At 30.4% G+C, this 18,583-nt stretch overlaps 3 protein-coding genes across 11 annotated transcripts; 1 reads left to right on the top strand and 2 right to left on the bottom strand.

The window, feature by feature from the left end:
- Positions 1–4,111: 4,111 nt before the first annotated feature.
- Positions 4,112–10,976, bottom strand: LOC112726401 (TMV resistance protein N). Of its 9 annotated transcripts, XR_011869000.1 has the most exons (8): positions 10,637–10,976; positions 8,277–9,837; positions 6,703–7,795; positions 6,012–6,557; positions 5,869–5,908; positions 5,707–5,764; positions 5,235–5,496; positions 4,112–4,966 (listed from the first exon to the last, which is right to left on the bottom strand). XR_011869000.1 is itself a non-coding variant. In XM_072210096.1 (7 exons), exons 2-7 carry the CDS (start codon positions 8,786–8,788, stop codon positions 4,804–4,806), a joined length of 2,778 nt encoding a protein of 925 aa, XP_072066197.1. In that variant the 5' UTR covers positions 8,789–9,837; positions 10,637–10,976; the 3' UTR covers positions 4,112–4,803. The 9 variants fall into 9 exon arrangements, 8 of the variants coding, with proteins under 8 accessions (XP_072066197.1, XP_072066198.1, XP_025631565.1 ...); XM_072210096.1 differs by having other exon boundaries at positions 5,707–5,908; XM_072210097.1 differs by lacking the exon at positions 5,869–5,908.
- Positions 10,977–13,815: 2,839 nt separating this feature from the next.
- LOC112729512 (uncharacterized) lies at positions 13,816–14,351 on the bottom strand. Its single transcript, XM_025779687.1, has 2 exons — positions 14,155–14,351; positions 13,816–13,984 (listed from the first exon to the last, which is right to left on the bottom strand). The coding sequence occupies exons 1-2, from the start codon at positions 14,349–14,351 to the stop codon at positions 13,816–13,818; spliced, it is 366 nt and encodes a 121-aa protein (XP_025635472.1).
- Positions 14,352–15,538: 1,187 nt separating this feature from the next.
- LOC112726400 (uncharacterized) lies at positions 15,539–17,788 on the top strand. The gene is made up of 4 exons (XM_025775773.2): positions 15,539–15,852; positions 16,109–16,320; positions 16,645–16,912; positions 17,304–17,788. Exons 1-4 carry the CDS (start codon positions 15,604–15,606, stop codon positions 17,601–17,603), a joined length of 1,029 nt encoding a protein of 342 aa, XP_025631558.1. The 5' UTR covers positions 15,539–15,603; the 3' UTR covers positions 17,604–17,788.
- Positions 17,789–18,583: the final 795 nt, after the last annotated feature.

The raw sequence follows: 18,583 nt of genomic DNA, 5'->3' as shown, positions 1-18,583 counted from the left end.
GCTGTTCCGTGAAGCAGTTCTATTAAAGCTTAGTTATTCTATCTGCGTCCGCCGTGAAAAGTGGTAAGTACATTGTTGTTGAAACTTTCTGCTTATACCGTTTATTTGTTATACAAGTCGTATGATGGGATTTTTGGGAACTGTAAGTGAGGATAGTAGCTAATTAATTGTAGGGTTAGTTATTTTTTGGGTATTGTTTAGTGAGGATTTGGAGATTTTATTAATAATGTTTGGTTTTGTATTTGGTTTTGAAAAAATGTTACAGATAGATGATGTATTCGGTGTTTTCGTGTTCTATTATGGGAGCTACTTTTTAAGGGTACCTACCGGTGAGTTAGTCTATTTTTATGGTCAAATTGAGAGATTTCCACTCATGGATTTAGATTTTGTCAATTTTAAAGATCTGATCACGTTGTTCAAAGGACTAAAATATCAATCGTATAAAAAGATTTACTGGTACGATCCAAAAAATAAAGATATAGACAGAGTTGCATATATTGAAAAGGAATACAAGGATCAACCAAATACAACAGGCTAAGTTGAGAAATAAAGACACGCATGAGTTTTATATTTTTTTTTATCATACTGTTAATTGACCTCATATCAAATAATACTTGTAAGAAAAATAATAAAGTTGAGGAAAAAGTTAATTCAGATGAGTTGAAAAAAATGGATAATTTATTTACTGAAGATAATAGCAATGACAATAAAAAAGATGAGTTGTATAAACTACCACCACTTAATTATGAAAATAAAAATGAAAATGGTGAAGATGATAAAAAAAAAAGTTACTACAAAGCTCATAATCTTTTGGGTTGAGAAACGTTTTGCAGCGCAGGTATCATTCCTGTATGGAAAGATAGTGAGAATTTTACATTTTCGTTGGGGTTGCAAAGTGATGTAACAAACAATTTAACATTCTATTGTCCCTTGGGTCCTTGGCTTAATTAAAAACTATATTGTATATACATGTGTTTATAGTAGGGCATTCTGATCAATGCACAAGCCTTTGATTTTTCCTTTATTTAGTGATATCCACGTAGGATGAAACAATCTTCAAGTACTTTAAATTTTGGCAATTGATATTTTTCTAATAAAATCAAAATGCGTCACGATTATATGTAATTTGGTCATGACTAGTGTTAGAAAATTTTTTTTTCAGAAATTGATATTATAAAAAATAGAACAGATAAAATTTTTAATTATACTAAAAAACAACAGATTCTTAACATCATTTTTAAAACATACTTAGTATTTTTACATAAAATTTGACTTTAATATTTACAACAAAATATGACCTATTAATTTTATTTATTAGAATACTTATAAAATAACATACTCAAGTTACTAAAATGGAATTCTATTTGTGTCACATAGTTTAACAAGCCTAAAAAATTTTAAAGTTATTTACATAAAACATCAAGTCCTTGTAGTAAAGGGTTCACCAACACAAACAAAATTAGAACGAAACTCATGAAATTGGATTAGGATAAAGGCTCATATTTGAAAAAAATAAAAGAATAATAGAGTGAATTTTGTAACTCAGTGAATAAACAGAGCATCTATAACTCCACGAGAGATATTTATATAAATAATTAACTTTTAATCAAAATAAATTTACTTTAATAACAATGACAAAAATATACTCAAACATAATGATAATTACTTATAGACATCAAATAATCAAACTTTTTTATTTCATATAAATATAAAAGGAAGGTTATCTAATTCAAAAAAGTCAAAATAACAGACAAAAATCACACTTAGGTTTTTTTTTTTTTTTGTAAATTCTGAAACAGACATGCTCTACTGATTTTATAAACATGAAATAGGCAAGTACTATTTTTCATTCATATGGACTTAAAAGTACAATTATATACTAACATGGTACACCAAGTCTAGCAATTACTACCGCTAGCTGCAGTTTCTGTCACAGAACCTTCCAAAATATTTTGACATAAAATCATGATCAAGTTAAAGTTGTCAAACAAATTAATAAGTGCATCATCAAATCAATGCTAACTTTATATTCAAAGTGTATATGCAAGATAATATTTACATTATAATCTAATTTCTCAAATGACAATTTTATTAATTTCAACACAAAATATTATGTCTCAAGTAAAATTTTCTTTGTAAAATATTTAACATAAATATCATATTGACAAATAAGTTAGTAAATAACTAAATAATAAATTTTAAAATTATTTTTAATAACTGAAAAATTAATACAATGCTAAAATTTAATTATAGATACACAGTTTATTTACAGACTAAAATTCAAAAAAAAAATTTATACTCCATAGAGAGTAGTTCTTTTGAGAACTTAATATCACTTAACATCAATTGACATAATAGAACTTATATACCCAAAAATTTCAAATTCTATCTTATTCTAACTCTAAACTTTCGAATTTATTAATACCCATCATTATAAATATGCTAAAAATAAAAAATATAGGTAATTATCAAGCTAAAGATCATTTTAATGTCTTTGAAGGTTATAGAAGATTTAGAGAAGAGGAGTTAAATGTATGACCTTCTTTTGCTTGAATTAATTAAACTTTGAAACTGGAAGTCAAACTATATTTCTGTTTGAACTGTGCAGCGAATTATTTAGGAGACAATTTCATTTTGTCTTATAAATTTTAGAAAACAGAACAGAATCAGAAAGGAGAAAATTGACACAGTCATGTATCTTGGTTCAGTTGTCTTGTGCAATGCAACCTACATTCAATCTCCACCACAACGTTGGTGGAATTTTCACTATAGTCAAAGTATTACATACACCAATTCCTTAGGATTCACATAATCCTATCTGGGCACACAAGCTTTAACCTAAACTTGATTTATTTATGCTAATACCTAAACTCTTCACACGAAGTGCTTACCCAACTTAGCAAGGGGCACCACTAAGATACATGACACAAGACAAAAAATACAACAAAAAAAAAATTTGAAATCACTCTTGGTTTTTTTTTTTTAAGTGTTTCTCTCAACCTTTTTCACTCAATGGTCTTTTCTTGATACCTTTTTTTTCTTTTTTCTTTTGCCTTTTACCTCTCAAAGAAAATAAAAAAAGATATACATTAAAACTGAAACACAAAACAGTACAACAAGAAAGAGATGATGAATAACAGCTTTAACTCTATGAATTGAACCCAACAAATGAACTCAAACTTTGTTCTTCATCTTGGCGGAGTGTTCTCTTTAGTGCAGGTGCAATACTTCCAAAACTTCAAACTCAATAATGAGGATTCACTCTTTGCTCTTTCTCTCAGGTTCTCTCTCCTTGAGTCCCCAACCAGAAACATTTTTCCTTTTGTACCTTGTTTTTTGTCAACTCCTTGGACCTTGAGCTTTCATAGTTTATCACTTCTCTTTCTTCAATCAACCCCAAAAATTAGAGATTTTAAGATTGAGTCAATTTCTTTGAGAGGTTAACAGAGCATCAAAGAAGTGCTTTCTCAGTGACAATCCCAAATCCGCATCTTTGATAATGTGCTTTGGCCATATCCGCATCTTTGATAATGTGCTTTGGCCCCAAGAAACTATTTGAGCCATTGATTTAAAACAGATATGATTTATCACCAGTTTCTTCTTCTTTCCAAAAATGGTGTTACAGAGAGTAGGAAAAGAAGTGAAGAAACTAACTTGCATGCAAATAGAAATAAATCACCTTTATCCTTTAACTTAGCTTAACCTGCTTTGATTAGGACTATTAAACATTTGCTTTCTTGATTTATTTTTCTCTTTCTTTCTTCTTGAATATGTCCAAACTCCGAAGAAAGCTTATAAGCTTCGGCTTTGGTTTGTTTCCACTTGGATGAGTCAACTTGGGCTTGGATTGGCTTGACTTTCTGTTCCGCCCAATTCATTTATTTGTTACCTTTCATTTGGTCTTTCTTTGTGGATTTGACATTTTTCAGCAGTTTTTATTTTTTTTGTTCCAATTTGTTTGGGCTGTTGCACTCTTTATTTATGGGCTTACATCACTACAAAGAATTATCAAAACTAATTAAGTGTTTAACCCAATAAATTTATATTTGTCATCATCATTAAATTAATTGTATTCTTATCTTAACAGTCCTAATAATTGATAATACTTGAATTAAAGGTAATTATTCTCTTTAAGTTTAGATTATTTTAATGGAGTTTTGAAATAAAAATCAATATAAGAGAGCACAATAAATACATAATAGAGTTGGAACAGAAGAAAAGTAATGAAATTAATTGAAATAAAAGTATATGAAATTATTGTTAAAGAAGTGACCCGAGGGAGGGGAAATCAGCAGAGTAGTATTGGCGGTGAGAGGTGTGTGTGTGTATTGCTGCAATGAAGTGTTTGTGTGCGCCGTTGGAGTGGAAGGAAAAGAAAGAAAGGTTATGAGCTTGGTCCATCGTTGTTGTTTATTTTTTGGTTTTTTTCATTAGGCCCTACAGAGGAAGTATGGGAATGATTTCCATAAATATCTTGAAGATCTTCCTTGCACACCAGACGACACCCAGCCTGCACTATCAATGAACCGTCATACCAACACGCCAAACCAAACCCATAACCTGTATGCATTCTTTCAAGGTATTCTCCAATGGACAGAAAGAGAATGTAAAGGTGCGGTTGTTTTGGCTCCATAACAGGAACATTCCTGCTGATCACGTGAGTCTCAGTCATCCATTCATCTTTATCCCGTACCATTATTTTGTTGGCCTGAATATCTGGTACGAGTATGCAGGACTCTAATGATGTTTGTGTTGCCGTGTAACAACTGATCACTGCATCGTAATAGCCCAGAGGCCGATCAGCTACCAGCAAGAAACACAGAGCAAATCCCAGCCATTCAGTTGGAGGAGAAGGATGAGGAAATGGTATTTCTGCAAAGGAAGAGGACTTTTGAGGTGCAAACCATGATGGAATTTCATTGCCTGTGATAAACATGTCGAATGGTGTTCTCGGAAAGCAAATCCCCTGAAAATAACATTTTTTTCCGATAGTTAAGGAACGCTTGATTCTCCAAAGAGAGTAGAGTGTTTTTATGCTTAATGGAAGCTCAGGCAATGACTGAAGCTTCTTGCACGAGTTTAGACAAAGATATTCAAGCGTAGAGTGTTTGGAAATGTCGCTTGGTAGGTTAACAAAGTTGTTGCCAGAAAGATCCAAATCCCTCAGCAAAGATAAGCCACAAAAACCATCTGGTATTGATTCAGCAAGTAGATTGCAATAACTTAAATCTAACCTTCTCAAAAGGGATGGACGGCAAACAGCAGATGGAACTCGAAAGCAATTTAACTCAGATGTTGACTCTTTGCAACCAGCAAATGACACTACTTTGATGTTTTCTAGATGACATAAACATAAAGGTAGTTCTTCAATGGCAGTATTGCTTGCATAAAGTTCTTCCAGATTATTCATTTCCTGTAGGCACTCTGGCAAGCTACTGAGTTTCGAGCAATAAGAAACATTAAGAACTTTGAGGGACTTCAACTTATGAATGGTATCTGGAAGGCAAACAAGATACATGCAATTCTGTAAATGCAAAAGAACAAGTCCAACCAGACATGCTAATGATGAAGGTAACTCTGTTACAGCAGTTCCATCCAAATGAAGCTCTGCTAGATGTCCCATGCAATTCCCAAAGTCTGGGACAGTGTTCATGTTTGAGCAACCAGAAAGATTTAAAACCTTTAATGAACTCATCTCCATTTTACCTGGAAGAGCTTTGAGCCTTTTGCAGCCTTTTAAGTTCAATTGAACAAGTTTCTTGAGCTGCATAACAGATGAGTGGATTTCGGTTAGGCTTGTACAACCTTCAAGAACTAACGATTGGAGATTCGGAACCTCCACAAAGTCAGGGGTTTGGTTTAGGTTACCGGAAAAACTCAAGTTGATGCACTTCAACTTATGTAAAATCTGATCAAAAGTATACATGTGAAAGCAAAATTTCAATGTTATTGTGATTTGTGAACATCACTAAAACATAGTTTGAAAAAAGAACTTAACCAAGGGATTTTACCTTTGTTCCATGCCAAAGTTGTTCAATTTTGCTCCAAGACAAATTGATGTCAACAACATCCAGTTGATCAGTAAGTGGCAGAGTTTTCAGAGGGCATCCATGCCAGTCAAGAACTCTGAGTGCATAAGGAAGGCAATCAAGGCCATGGGAAAGACAACACGCATTACGTATCTTTAGCAACCTTATGTTGCTGGTCTTGGAGAAAGCTTCAGAGCTCCATCTTGCTTCATATGGTCGAACATAGGCTACTATTGCTTGAATATCTTCAAAGATAGCTTGAATTTCTTCAGAGCTCCATCTTGCATTATATGGTCGATCATAGTCTACTATTGCTTGAATTTCTTCAGACTTCCGTCTTGCTGTATATGATTCTACTATTGCTTGAATTTCTTCAGACTCTACAAATGATTTACTTTCTTCAGAGCTCCATTTTGCTTCATATAGTTGATAATAGTGTGCTGCTGGTTGAATTAGTTCGGAGAACCATCTTGCTTCATATGGTTGAGCTCGAGCATAGTCTACTATCGCTTGAATTGCTTCAGTTCCCTAAAATTCAGAATTGTAATTACTCAATAGTGCAATATTGTTGATTAAAAGATAAAACAAATGTTTAAAGAAAAGAAATATCGTATGCCATTTTTTGTTGATCTAAAACCAATCATCCAGTAGTGGCAGAAGAATTGGCACAAACCTTATTTTGTGTCAACGCACGGCTGATGTCATCTTGAGACCACAATCTACTACGTTTTCCTGGATCATTTGGAGATTCTTGAAACACTATATTCTTTCCCATTTCTTCAAGTAAATCATGCATTTCCAATATATTATCCCTACCAAGAGTGACCAAAGATTTGTCAATCAAAATTTCAATATCAATTTGTGGAAAATGACCACAATTTTCTAACACTTCTACTACTCTATCCTTGTTCATGCCTTTGAAGAAACAAGCAATATCCAAAAACATTTCTCTCTCTGTGCTAGACAAACTTTCAAAACTTATTTTCAATGAATTTTGGATTTCAGGGTGTGGAGAACTTCTTATTTGTTTTAAAGCATTATGCCAAGCCTCAAGAGTTCTTCCACAAAGATGGGACCCCAATACTTCAAGTGCCAATGGAAGGCCTCTTGTGTATTCAACCACTTCGTTGCACAATTTCTGATATTTGCTTTTGGGTTGATCTTGTTTAAAAGCTTTCAGACAGAATAAATGAAGGGCTTCTTTCTGAACTAAGCCTTCAAGCTCGCATGTCTGATGCACGCCATGTGTCATTAGCAGATGCTTATCTCTAGTAGTGATGATTATTCTGCTACCGGGACCAAACCATTCTTGTTTTCCGGCTAAGTTCTCTAATTGGCTTCTTTCACTTATATCATCAAGAACAAGGAGGACCTTTTTGTTGTGCAAAGAGTTTGCTATTATTTTTACCCCATCATACAAATTATGAAAGTAATTACTTCTTACAGAAAGATGAGAAAGAAGTTCCCTTTGGATGTGAACTATGCCATTTTTTGCAGAAACCTCTCTAATGTTTGCAAGAAAGCAACTAAAGTTGAACTGCTCTTCGATTGATTCATATATTAATCTGGCAGTTGTTGTTTTTCCTATGCCTCCCATTCCCCGTATACCTATAAAGCGAACATCATCCAACTGCATACCGATGAGTGAATTCAACTTTTTCATCCTTGATTCAACACCAACGAGGTTTCCTACCCATGATGGCAACTTAGGAATCAGTAATTTTTGTATGTGATCAACAATTGTTTCAATCAATGCTGCCTCATGCCTGCATAGAGGGAGAAAAAATATAGGCTATGATCATCGCATGTCCATGGTTATAGAGGTCTCAAGTTTAATTTTTAAGTACTCAAGAATTAACTAATGGATTACAACCTGGATTTTTATATATCGTCTATTTTCTATATACGATGATGACTTATCATTTGAACAAAGAGAAAATTCGAAAACTTGAACACTACTGTCTACTGCACTTTTGATGTGTGCTCAAACCATTTACAAAACCCATTCATTGTTGATTTTTATACAACTTCTAAACATTATAATGAAAATAGATGGTTATGCATGTCTCTAAACATTACAACTTGAAATACTTCACTATGGGCCAAGAAAATAAACTAGTATATATAGAAGGGATTGATCACTTTAACTATGTTTGGTGTCCAATTCTCTCATTTTGGTACCAAAAAGTTAAAAAAACTTCAGATCACTAGGGAAAAAAAATCAAAATGAATGACAAGAGAACTCACTTATCTTTGGAGTCCCAACCGGAATAACTTGCAACTTTTTGCAATGCATCTCTCCATCTTTGGACTTTCCCCTTCTCTTCTTTGAACCTCTCTTCATGTTTTCTGAAAGCTTCTTCAAAGGTTCCTCTCTGATACCTTACATCAGAGGATTCTACACCATAGAAGATAGGAAAAACCACTTGGTTGAACTTTTCCCTGCACTCAATGATGTTTTGCAGCTCATCCAAGCACCATCTTGAGGAAGCATAGTTTGGTGAGAGGACAACAAGCGCAAACATGGACTCTTGAATTCCCTTGATGAGCCCTTCAGATATGATTTCCCCACTCTCAAGGTCATGATCATCCTTGAAAGTTTTGATACAACCCCTTCTTTCCAGTGCAGCATAAAGGTGATCTGTGAAGCCTTTTCTGGTGTCTGCACCCCTGAAACTGATGAATATATGGTTGATCCATCTACGGGTCTTGACGGAGGGAGAGGGAGAGGAAGAAGAAGAAGGTACATCAGTGATCATTGCTGATTCAAGACTTGACTTTGATTTTGATGCTACTGTTAAGAGTATGAATATGGTCTTTTTAAGAGCCTTGGTAGGAATGTGTGTGGAAATTGGAATCACTGGATCGGGGAAACTTCAGATACAGTTGCAGAAATTCTAATTGGAAGAAGGCTGAAGAAAACGCCAATGGCAAGGGACAATTTCTCAGAAAGTGTTTGTTGGTAGGCTCCATCTTCCATTAAACAGATTGTTTGAAATAAAACAAAGTAAACAAAGAAAATGCAATATTTGAAAATGACAATTATTTCGATATTTTTTTGAAAATTGAAAGGTAAATAATCCCTTCTTATATGTTATCACTTATCCCATAATAAGTTTAATTACACACGTATTTAAGATATAAAATATTTTTCATATGTTTTATTTGAATATAGAGCATTACCTCTGAATTAAATTCTAAATAATTAACTTATCGCATCATTTTCTTTCTCATAGAACTATAAAACTTGAGAAACACTTGTGTAGTCCTAAAGTATATTTCATATGTGTTGGGATTGGTTAAATATGATTATTTCAAGTGTTAAAATATATAAAACATACCTATTGCATAATAAAACATGAGAGAAGATAATTTATCTTCTAATTTCAAAAGAGTATTAGAGGAATTCCTTAAAAAATACATTAATAAATATTCGTATTGGAGGTACTGACTTAATAAAAAATCCCTCCTTAAGTAAATAATTACTAGTAGCTCTTTGTTGTATTTCAATCCATTCTAATTCTAATTGAAACAATTTACTGAATTAGCAATAATTTTCATGAGATGAATCACTACAATCAATGAAATATTACTTCAGCTGTTTTCTTTGGTTACCAAAATATACCCAATATTCAATTCAACATCCAAAGGAACGGAATTGTTATATTATAATGTTGCCACTATCTGCTAATTTCAAAGGGAAAAGAAAATTTGGGTCTTCTCATCAGTTGCTTTGAAGCAAAGCACTCTCAAAATCTTGAAGACACAACATTTGAGCAGAAAATAATACTTAGCCACAGCCTTCAATCTGCCATATAAAAAAACAGACAAGAGTTTAATCAGTACACAATACTTTCATGCAAACCAAAGCTATCACTTCCAACACACACAGTTTTATTTCAACTGAATCTTTCGCAATCAAATCTGTCTCAAGTTTTTGGAAGAAGGTAAAATGCAGGAAATGTGTATGTTGAGACTGATTTTGTATATTTGTCTCCAATTCCAAACACATTTTTGTGCCTCTATCTTTATAGTTTTGTCATGTTCTTGCTACCAAACACAGCCGAGGGTAATTGATTCTAGTTTCAACATGCTTATAGACTATAGTGTTTGCATAATTGATTTGAGATCTGCATAGCCTGAACTTCAAGATTTCTCTAGATTTGCATAGTTAAGAGAAAGTATGATTTATAAGAATATAGTCAAAGCTTGAGCTATTCTAGAATCAAGAGCATTAACATTGTCAAAACCAAGTTTTCGAAAACAATCAAAGAGAAAAATCACTCCTACTACACAAATCCTTTCACCATTCTTACAACAATCACAATCATAAAGCTAAAATTAGGGCTAAAATCGGAAATCATAACTTTTGCCAGAATTTGTTCACTTAGCACACTAAATCTAAGTGACTATCACCATAAATTGATTTCATAAAGTCAACAAGTGTTTACATAGGTCAATTTTCACATTTTCTTTTTTTCTGTCATGTATTGTTAGTTTGTTACTAATTTTTAATTAAAATTAAAAGCGATTTTGATGCAAATTTGAGGGAAATGGTCAAAATTGAAGGCAATTCCGGAAAAATTAAAGTGTAGAATGGGAAGCACCTGATCAGAAACTGGATTTTGATTACCAGACAATGATGAAGAGGACTCGAGGTTGGAGACGCGAGCTTGGAGCGCGTGAAAATGGTGGTCAATTTCTGAGGAAAGCGCGTGGCGATCAACCCAAAGGTCCTTCCATATGAAATGAGAGAACACTGCACTTGTTGACACGAACCCCAAGCTCGACCATAGCAACCTTGTTCGCATCTTCTTCTTCTTCTTCTTCAATCACACAGAGAGAGAGGAAAACGCCCTGTGAAAAACGACGTTTCCATAGAGAGGCAGAAGAAAACGCACTATGAAAAACGACGTCGTTTCAAGAAAGAGATTATTCAATTGGGTCTAATGTTTTGCTTTATTGGCCCATTTAAGTTCGGCCGATTCAGCCTGGCCCATTATCGATTCAACTTGTGGCCAATTTAGTAACAGGAAGTCAGGAATAGAATTAGGCTTCAGATATTGAGACCATTGTTTAAAAATAAAAATAGCAAAGACCATCAAAATTTATTATTTTTTGTTCGCATAATCATAAACTCAACTTTTTTTAGTTTAATTTTTTTAATATAGTAATTTAAAAATATATTTTTAAACATTAATAATTAACGAACGATCAATAATAATAAATTTTAATAGCATTTTAACATTATTCTTATTAAATCTTTAGTTTTCTATTGATCGATTAGCATGTTCTTGGAGAATTAAAAATATACATTGCGTCTCTTGATAGACCAGGATACAGTGGAAGTGATTCAAATCTTAACCGAACTTCAAAAAGCTTGGCTTTTGACGCTGAAGAGCTTACTGATTAGCTGCAACTTGAACCCTAATTTTATGTCATTGGATACTCCATGAGAGGTCAAGGTGCTTGGGGCCTCCTCAAGTACATCCCTCAGGTAGGATATAACTTGACAATTTTATAGTAACTACTAACACACCACATTCATATAATTATTATATCAATCTTTTTATAAAATTAAAATAAATTAAATGTTAAAAATTTTTTTATTAAATATAGACTTAGTTTTTTTTTTTTTTTAAATACAGAGACTCGAATTCATAATTTTTTAAGTGAATATAAAAAGATTATATTATTTAAATTATAACTCATTGACATTAAATATAAACTTGTTGGAACAATATTATAACACCAGTGACTAACTATTGGCGAAGCGGCTTCAATGGACAGTTGGTCATAAAATTCAGCTATAACTCGTTGACATATAATTTTTAGATAAGCATGGAGTGATGGAAAGATGATGTGATTTGAATTATAATTTATTGGCATATAATTCCTACTTCATTTACCTAACGAATTAAAAAAAAATAATACCTAAAATAAAATGTTTTTTTTTTTGTGACTACCTAAAATAAAATGTTTTAATATTAAAACATGAATTTAATTTTAACTATTCTCTTTATAAACAGTTTTACTCACAATCAAACATTTGAATTCAAATGGTTGTTTGGTTAAGATGCTTTAATTCACGTTTTTTTCATTTAAAAATTGGGAAATGTTAGGTAAACAATAACTATTTTGAACAACATGAACAACCACCAATCAAATAAAAATACACTACATCCTAATTTAATGTTACTAATTAAATTTAAAATTAATTTACTCTTTTAACCCCTATTAATTCACATTATTTACACATTGTTTAAAAATATTGTTGGTTACCTATACTTTTCCTTAAAAATTTAAATATTTTAAAAAATTATTATTAGAAATTTTATGGTTAGAATTATAATATAATAAAACAACAAATAGAAGATATTATTATTATTATTATGATAATAATAACATCATCAATATTATCATTAAGGTATTTAGAAATTTATTTCTATTCGATTTTTTATTGTAATGATCAGAAAATTTCAGAATAAATTAAAGATATTATTACTATTATGATTATTATTGAAAAAAAAGAAGTCAGACGACAGTATATTATTATTATTATTATTATTATTATTATTATTATTATTATTATTAATTACTAGTCGAAAGATGAAGAAGGTAGTATATTATTATTATTAATAATAATAATATTATTATTATTATTAAAAAGAAGGCAGTATAATATACCAATATGTGATCATAAATAGTTCATTAGGTTTAAAGTTGCTATAACAGATTCACCAAAATAAAGAAGTAGTTGTAATAGAAAAATAAGAAAAAGATGCATCTAAATAATATATTTGTTTTTAATAAGGTGAATGCTATAGTATTTTTAATTGTATCTAACTTATTAAAAAAAGTAAATAGATAATATTTAATAAATTTTAAATATTTTATTTTTTATTTTTAAAAATAAATTAGACAATAATTTTAGCACCACAATAAAAATATGATAAAATTTACTTTTTAATAATTCTATATTGATTATATTTATTTAAAAAAATAATAATATTAATCGGTTTTTTTAATATATATTTTAATTTTTTATTTTAAATAAAAAATTAAACTTTTAGGTTTGAAAAATTTAAGAGTCATATTTCATGATGTATAAATCGAAGTGTCCGATTTATAATGAAATAAATTTTTTTCGCTATAAAACAAATCGAATAGTTCTATTAGCATGTTAAAAAAAATTGAGGGTCAAAATTTGTATATTTAAAATTTTTAAAATAAAACAACAAATCTGAGCCTTTAAATTTACATGTTAAAAAAAATAAAAAACCACAAATTTGGGAAAAAGATTTATAGTATCTAAAAAAAAAATACATTAAATTTTTCTATTATTAAAAAACATTACTACTAGAATTACAACACCAAAATTAAAAAGCCATTGTATGCGATCAACAATTTTTTTCGATATAACTAAATATCTATCATAATTCATCCTTTAATCAGTCATTATTGATTATAATAATTATTTTTAGATATTATTCTCAAATCTTCTCTTACATATTTAAAATTTAAAATTATATCTCCTTAAAGTTAGAATATTTAATTTAAACTTAAAAATCAAATTTATTTTATTTTCAATGTGTATTTATATTTCAACATATATTTTATATTAGTGGCTGATTTTAATTACTAATTACAGGGTTATAGCATAACCCTGTAATATATTTTACGTAACCTGATATTGTCTTGGTGGAACGTTAGGAGAAAAGAGCAATGATAAATCTTGTTGTGATAAAATAGCTGGATTCTTTGACAAAACACTTGATGCTGGAAACTACTTCTGAGTCATCCACCAATATGTCAGCCATGGCAAGTAATGTGCAACTCCAACTGTCCATTGGTCTTGCCATGGTTTTTTGGAGTAAGCTATCTTCAATAACTTGTAAGGGAAGCCACTCCACCAACAATTAATCACCGGTGTCATCAATGTTGCTCCTGCGAGCCTGTATTTAATAAAAATACTTTTAATATTTGGATAATGCTATGTAGACAAAAAAAAACAGTTAAAACTTGTCTTATTTAGTATTAATTAATTGTCACAACAATTAATAAATGCTAAATAAGGCAAGTTATAGAAGTGTTTGGACAAATGCTACCTGTGAGAGGAATGTACTTGAGGAGACCCCAAACAGCTTGACCTCCCATGGAGTATCCAATGACATAAAATTTGGGTCCAAGTTCAGCAAATTCTTCAACATCAAAAGCCAAGCTTTTGGGAGTTCGATTAGGATCCGGATCACTCTCACCATATCCTGGTCTATCAAAAGATACAATGTATGCCTTCAGTTCCTCAAGAACACCCTGATCCATCGTTATCATCATTACCATTACCAATACAAAGTTAAAGAATCAATAAAATTTAATAATGGCAACTACTCCCATGAAGATGTCAAAAACATCTTCTCATGATGATCCTTGTTTAAAAAGTGTAATTTATTTGTTTAGCAACACTTTGAATAAAGGTAACATTTTTACTTCAAATAAAAATCAAGTTCTACAATCCGTTAACATTTTTATTTAATTTAAATTTTTAAAATATAAATGTTTAACATCGGTGAGTAGTTACCTTTTTATATTTTATATTTTTTAAAAAATTAATCATTTAAGTTACTTCATTTATGTTATTTTATTTTTATGTGTAATTATTAATATTCAGCATTGTGTTTTAGTTTTTTTTTGTTATTATGCGGTTTATGATAGTTATTCTTTATTCTTTTGACAAAGTAAATAATTCTTTATTTATAATTTTAGTTTATTTTCTTTATTTATTATTTTTGCTTTTTTATTTTTTATTATCCACAGAAGTTTGGCATTTTGTATTCACAAAATCGCAAGTTCAATTTTTTTTATTCCTTAGTTTCATGAAGAACATGTACCTTTGTAAGCATTAATAGAAGTTGATATTCAACATTATTTTAACAGTGTTGTTGTATGCATTAATGTCTAAAATTACAAAATTATATATATAACAAATTAAGTAGTTAATTTCTTTTCTTATTTAATATTTAATTTAATTAAAAAAATCAATATCCACTATAAGACAAAATTAGTATAGTTGCTGTCTTGTTCGTCAAAAAATGTAGAACTTGTTCGCCAAGGTTCAAGTTCTTACACCTTGCTGCACAAGTTGCATTTGATGACGTGTCAAATCCCCATTGGTTCTAACTGAGCAAAACGAATAACTACTTTCTGGGGAATCTGAGGTAGCTACAAACGTGGAAATTTGTCTGCGTGTTTAAAACTTAAATTTTAAATTAAATAAAAGTGTTACTAATTCCTAAAATTTAAAAAGTATGATTAAATAAAAATTAAAAAAATAATATAATAAAATAATTAAATTTAAAGGTTGATAAAAAGATAAACTTTAAAAGATATTCTTTTTTTTTCTTTTATTTTAATGAATCAACCCTAATTTCTAGAGAATCTCAGCCCTTGCAAACGTAGAAATTTTTTATTTTTTCTTCGACTATAAAAGCATGCACTAGGGGTTCAGTTGAACTCCTCACACTTTTCCATATTCATTATTCAATTGACGGTGGTTCCATTTTTTATCCCCAAAACAATGGCATTAAAAACAAATGCACTTTTGTTGGTTCCATTGATAGGCGGAGCGTTGGCATACCGGGCAGTCCGGGCAGCTCCTCCAAAACCTCCGGTGATTACGTCAGCAAGAATAAGGCTGAGAGATGGCAGACATTTGGCGTACAAAGAATTTGGTGTTCCAAAAGAATTGGCCAAGAACAAGATCGTCTTTATGCATGGTTTTGCTTCTTCCAGACATGATACTGCCATTGCAGATATCCTTCGCCCGGTATTTCTTCCTTTCATATTCAATATTTTTTTTAAAGAAATAACAAGACGATCAGAATTTATTATTTTTGGTTATCAGTTAGCTATAAATTCAATTTTTTAATTTAATTTTTTTTAATTTAGTAATTTAAAAATATACTTTTAAATATTAATAACTAACTTATGATCAAAATCAATAAATTTTAATAATTTTCTAGCATTATTCTTATTAAATCGTTAGTTTTGTATTTATGATGATGATAATGACGATCGATTAGGGTGTTCTTGAAGAACTTGGAGCATACATTGTGTCTTTTGATAGACCAGGATATGGTGAGAGTGATCCGGATCCTAACCGAACCCCGAAAAGCTTGGCTTTTGATGTTGAAGAGCTTGCTGATAAGCTGCAACTTGGACCCAAATTTTATGCCATTGGATACTCCATGGGAGGTCAAGCTGTTTGGGGTCTCCTCAAGTACATCCCTCACAGGTAGGATATGTTCAAGTAATTCTATACTGACGTGTGACACTGCTATATTAGCATATAATTAGGAGTAAAACTAGAATTTTTCGTTAGAATTTATTTTTTTTGTTATTAGTTTGTTATTAATATTTAAAATGATGGGATAAAATATATTATTAATTTATTAGAGTTGATCTTAATAGTTCTTAATGACAATAGCAAAGAAATAACTAAGTAATGACTAAAAATAATAAATTTTGATAATTTTTTAATTTTTTTATAATTATTATATCAATATTTTTTATAAAATTAAAATAAATTAAATATTAAAAGTATTTTTATTAAATACAGGCTTGCTGGAGCAACATTGATGACACCGGTGACTAACTATTGGTGGAGTGGCTTCCCTTCCAAGTTATCAAAAATGGCTTATTCCAAACAACCAAGGCAAGACCAATGGGCAGTTGGAGTTGCCCATCACCTGCCATGGCTGACATATTGGTGGATGACTCAGAAGTGGTTTCCAGGATCAAGTGTTTTGTCACAGAATCCAGCTATTTTATCACAACAAGATTTATCTTTGCTCTTTTCTCCTAACGTTCCACCAAGACCATATCAGGTTATATATTTCCTACTTCATTGACCGAATTTTAAAAAAAAAATTAATACCTAAAACAAAATGTTTTAATATAAAAACATGATTTTAATTTTAACGTATTCTCTTTGTAAACAGTCTTACATAAATATATGGAAAAGTCTAGGGACCAGTAACTTTATTAAATTCTGGCCAGTATATACTAGTAAAGAAAAGTGAGCTATTGGATGAAATCTCACACCATTAAAATCATCATTGATGACTATTTGATGGTTACAAATCACAAAAGTTGCTGGCCCTAACATTCATTACATATCAAAATTAAAATCTTAAAAATGTGGTCTGAGAAATTGAATTTAATTTCTTGAAATATTAAACTCATAAATAATACTAAAAATTTTTTTTTTGGTTGCAGTCACAAGTGTTACAACAAGGTGAATCTGAATCTGTTTGCCGAGACATGATCGTTGGATTTGGAAATTGGGATTTTGATCCCTTTGAAATTGAAAATCCTTTTCCAAATAATGAAGGACAAGTTCATCTATGGCAAGGGGAGGAAGATAAACTTGTCCCTACTATGCTACAACGATATATTGGTCAAAACATTCCATGGATTAAATACCATGAATTGCCAGGTTCAGGGCACATGTTTCCGTTAATGGCGGAAGTGAATGAAGCCATTCTCAGAACACAATTAGAGCGTGAAAAGGAGTAGTGCATTATGTTAGTATTATATATATATAATAAGTTATCATTTTAAATTTAACTTGTTATGCTTAGTTAGGGTTAGATTTAGGTTTTATCGTTTTTGCCTGGTATTTAATTTCAATAAGTTGTATTGTAATTATTTTTAGTTAAGATTATAACGGAATTATCTATATACAATAAATTTTTGCATAATTTATATTTGAGTTCAATTAATTTTATATTCAAACGTTTTTGTATTATATGTTTTTATTTTTTATTTTATATTTAGAATTTTATAAAAAAGTAATAAAATTATGTTTTTTATATTTTTTTCTTTTTAAAATTCTAACAACTGAAAACACAAAAAATAAAAATACCAATTGAACTGCCCTTAAATTTGAGATAGTTTTCATACGAGAGTAATATGCAATGGTGGTGTACCATGTTAGAAATTAAAGTATTAATATTAAACACCATGCTATTAATCATAACTAGATGAATATTGTAAATGGTAATATGTATCTTGTCTTTCTCACCAAAGAAACATTAATAAAGCGATGCTCATCTATTTTGCATTCTATCCAAGGAAATAAAATAAACCAACAAATTTTAATAACTAGAAAAAAAATTAACTAAAAATAGTTATAACTTACTTTATTTAATTTTTTTGTCGTATTCTCATTCGGGCAAAACCATTTTCTCTGCCGACGTCCTTTTTAGAAAGGGATTATTCAATTGGGCCTAATGTTTTTGCTCCATCGGTCCATTTAAGTTCGGCCAACTCAGCCTGACTCATTAACGATTCAACTTGTGGCCATTTAGTAACAGGAATAGATTTTTTTTTTCATTATGATATTTTTGGTGACTTAAAAAAAAAAAAAAGTAAAAAACAATCAACAACTAAAAAAAATAAATAAGAAACTGTTTAAGAAAGACAGTTTTACTGAATATTACTCTCAAATTCTTTTTAAGACAACCAAAGTTTTACTTGGGAAAAAAAAAATCCTT

Source organism: Arachis hypogaea, chromosome 12 (genome assembly GCF_003086295.3).
Source record: "Arachis hypogaea cultivar Tifrunner chromosome 12, arahy.Tifrunner.gnm2.J5K5, whole genome shotgun sequence".
Lineage (NCBI taxonomy): Eukaryota > Viridiplantae > Streptophyta > Magnoliopsida > Fabales > Fabaceae > Arachis > Arachis hypogaea.
The sequence above is the reverse complement of the archived record's forward strand: the minus strand, read 5'-3'. Positions and strand labels throughout refer to the sequence as shown.

Bases quoted from the DNA above. Each gene is read 5' to 3' on its own strand.
- LOC112726401 (XM_025775774.3), bottom strand. From the start codon at position 8,788: ATGATCACTGATGTACCTTCTTCTTCTTCCTCTCCCTCTCCCTCCGTC. The intron at 6,558-6,702 runs GTTTGTGCCAAT...TCTGAATTTTAG, and splicing joins GTGCGTTGACACAAAATAAG to GGAACTGAAGCAATTCAAGC. The intron at 5,909-6,011 runs GTAAAATCCCTT...ACTTTTGATCAG, and splicing joins AACTTTGGCATGGAACAAAG to ATTTTACATAAGTTGAAGTG.
- LOC112729512 (XM_025779687.1), bottom strand. From the start codon at position 14,351: ATGGATCAGGGTGTTCTTGAGGAACTGAAGGCATACATTGTATCTTTT. The intron at 13,985-14,154 runs GTACATTCCTCT...TATTAAATACAG, and splicing joins GCTGTTTGGGGTCTCCTCAA to GCTCGCAGGAGCAACATTGA.
- LOC112726400 (XM_025775773.2), top strand. From the start codon at position 15,604: ATGGCATTAAAAACAAATGCACTTTTGTTGGTTCCATTGATAGGCGGA. The intron at 15,853-16,108 runs GTATTTCTTCCT...ACGATCGATTAG, and splicing joins TTGCAGATATCCTTCGCCCG to GGTGTTCTTGAAGAACTTGG. The intron at 16,321-16,644 runs GTAGGATATGTT...TATTAAATACAG, and splicing joins CTCAAGTACATCCCTCACAG to GCTTGCTGGAGCAACATTGA.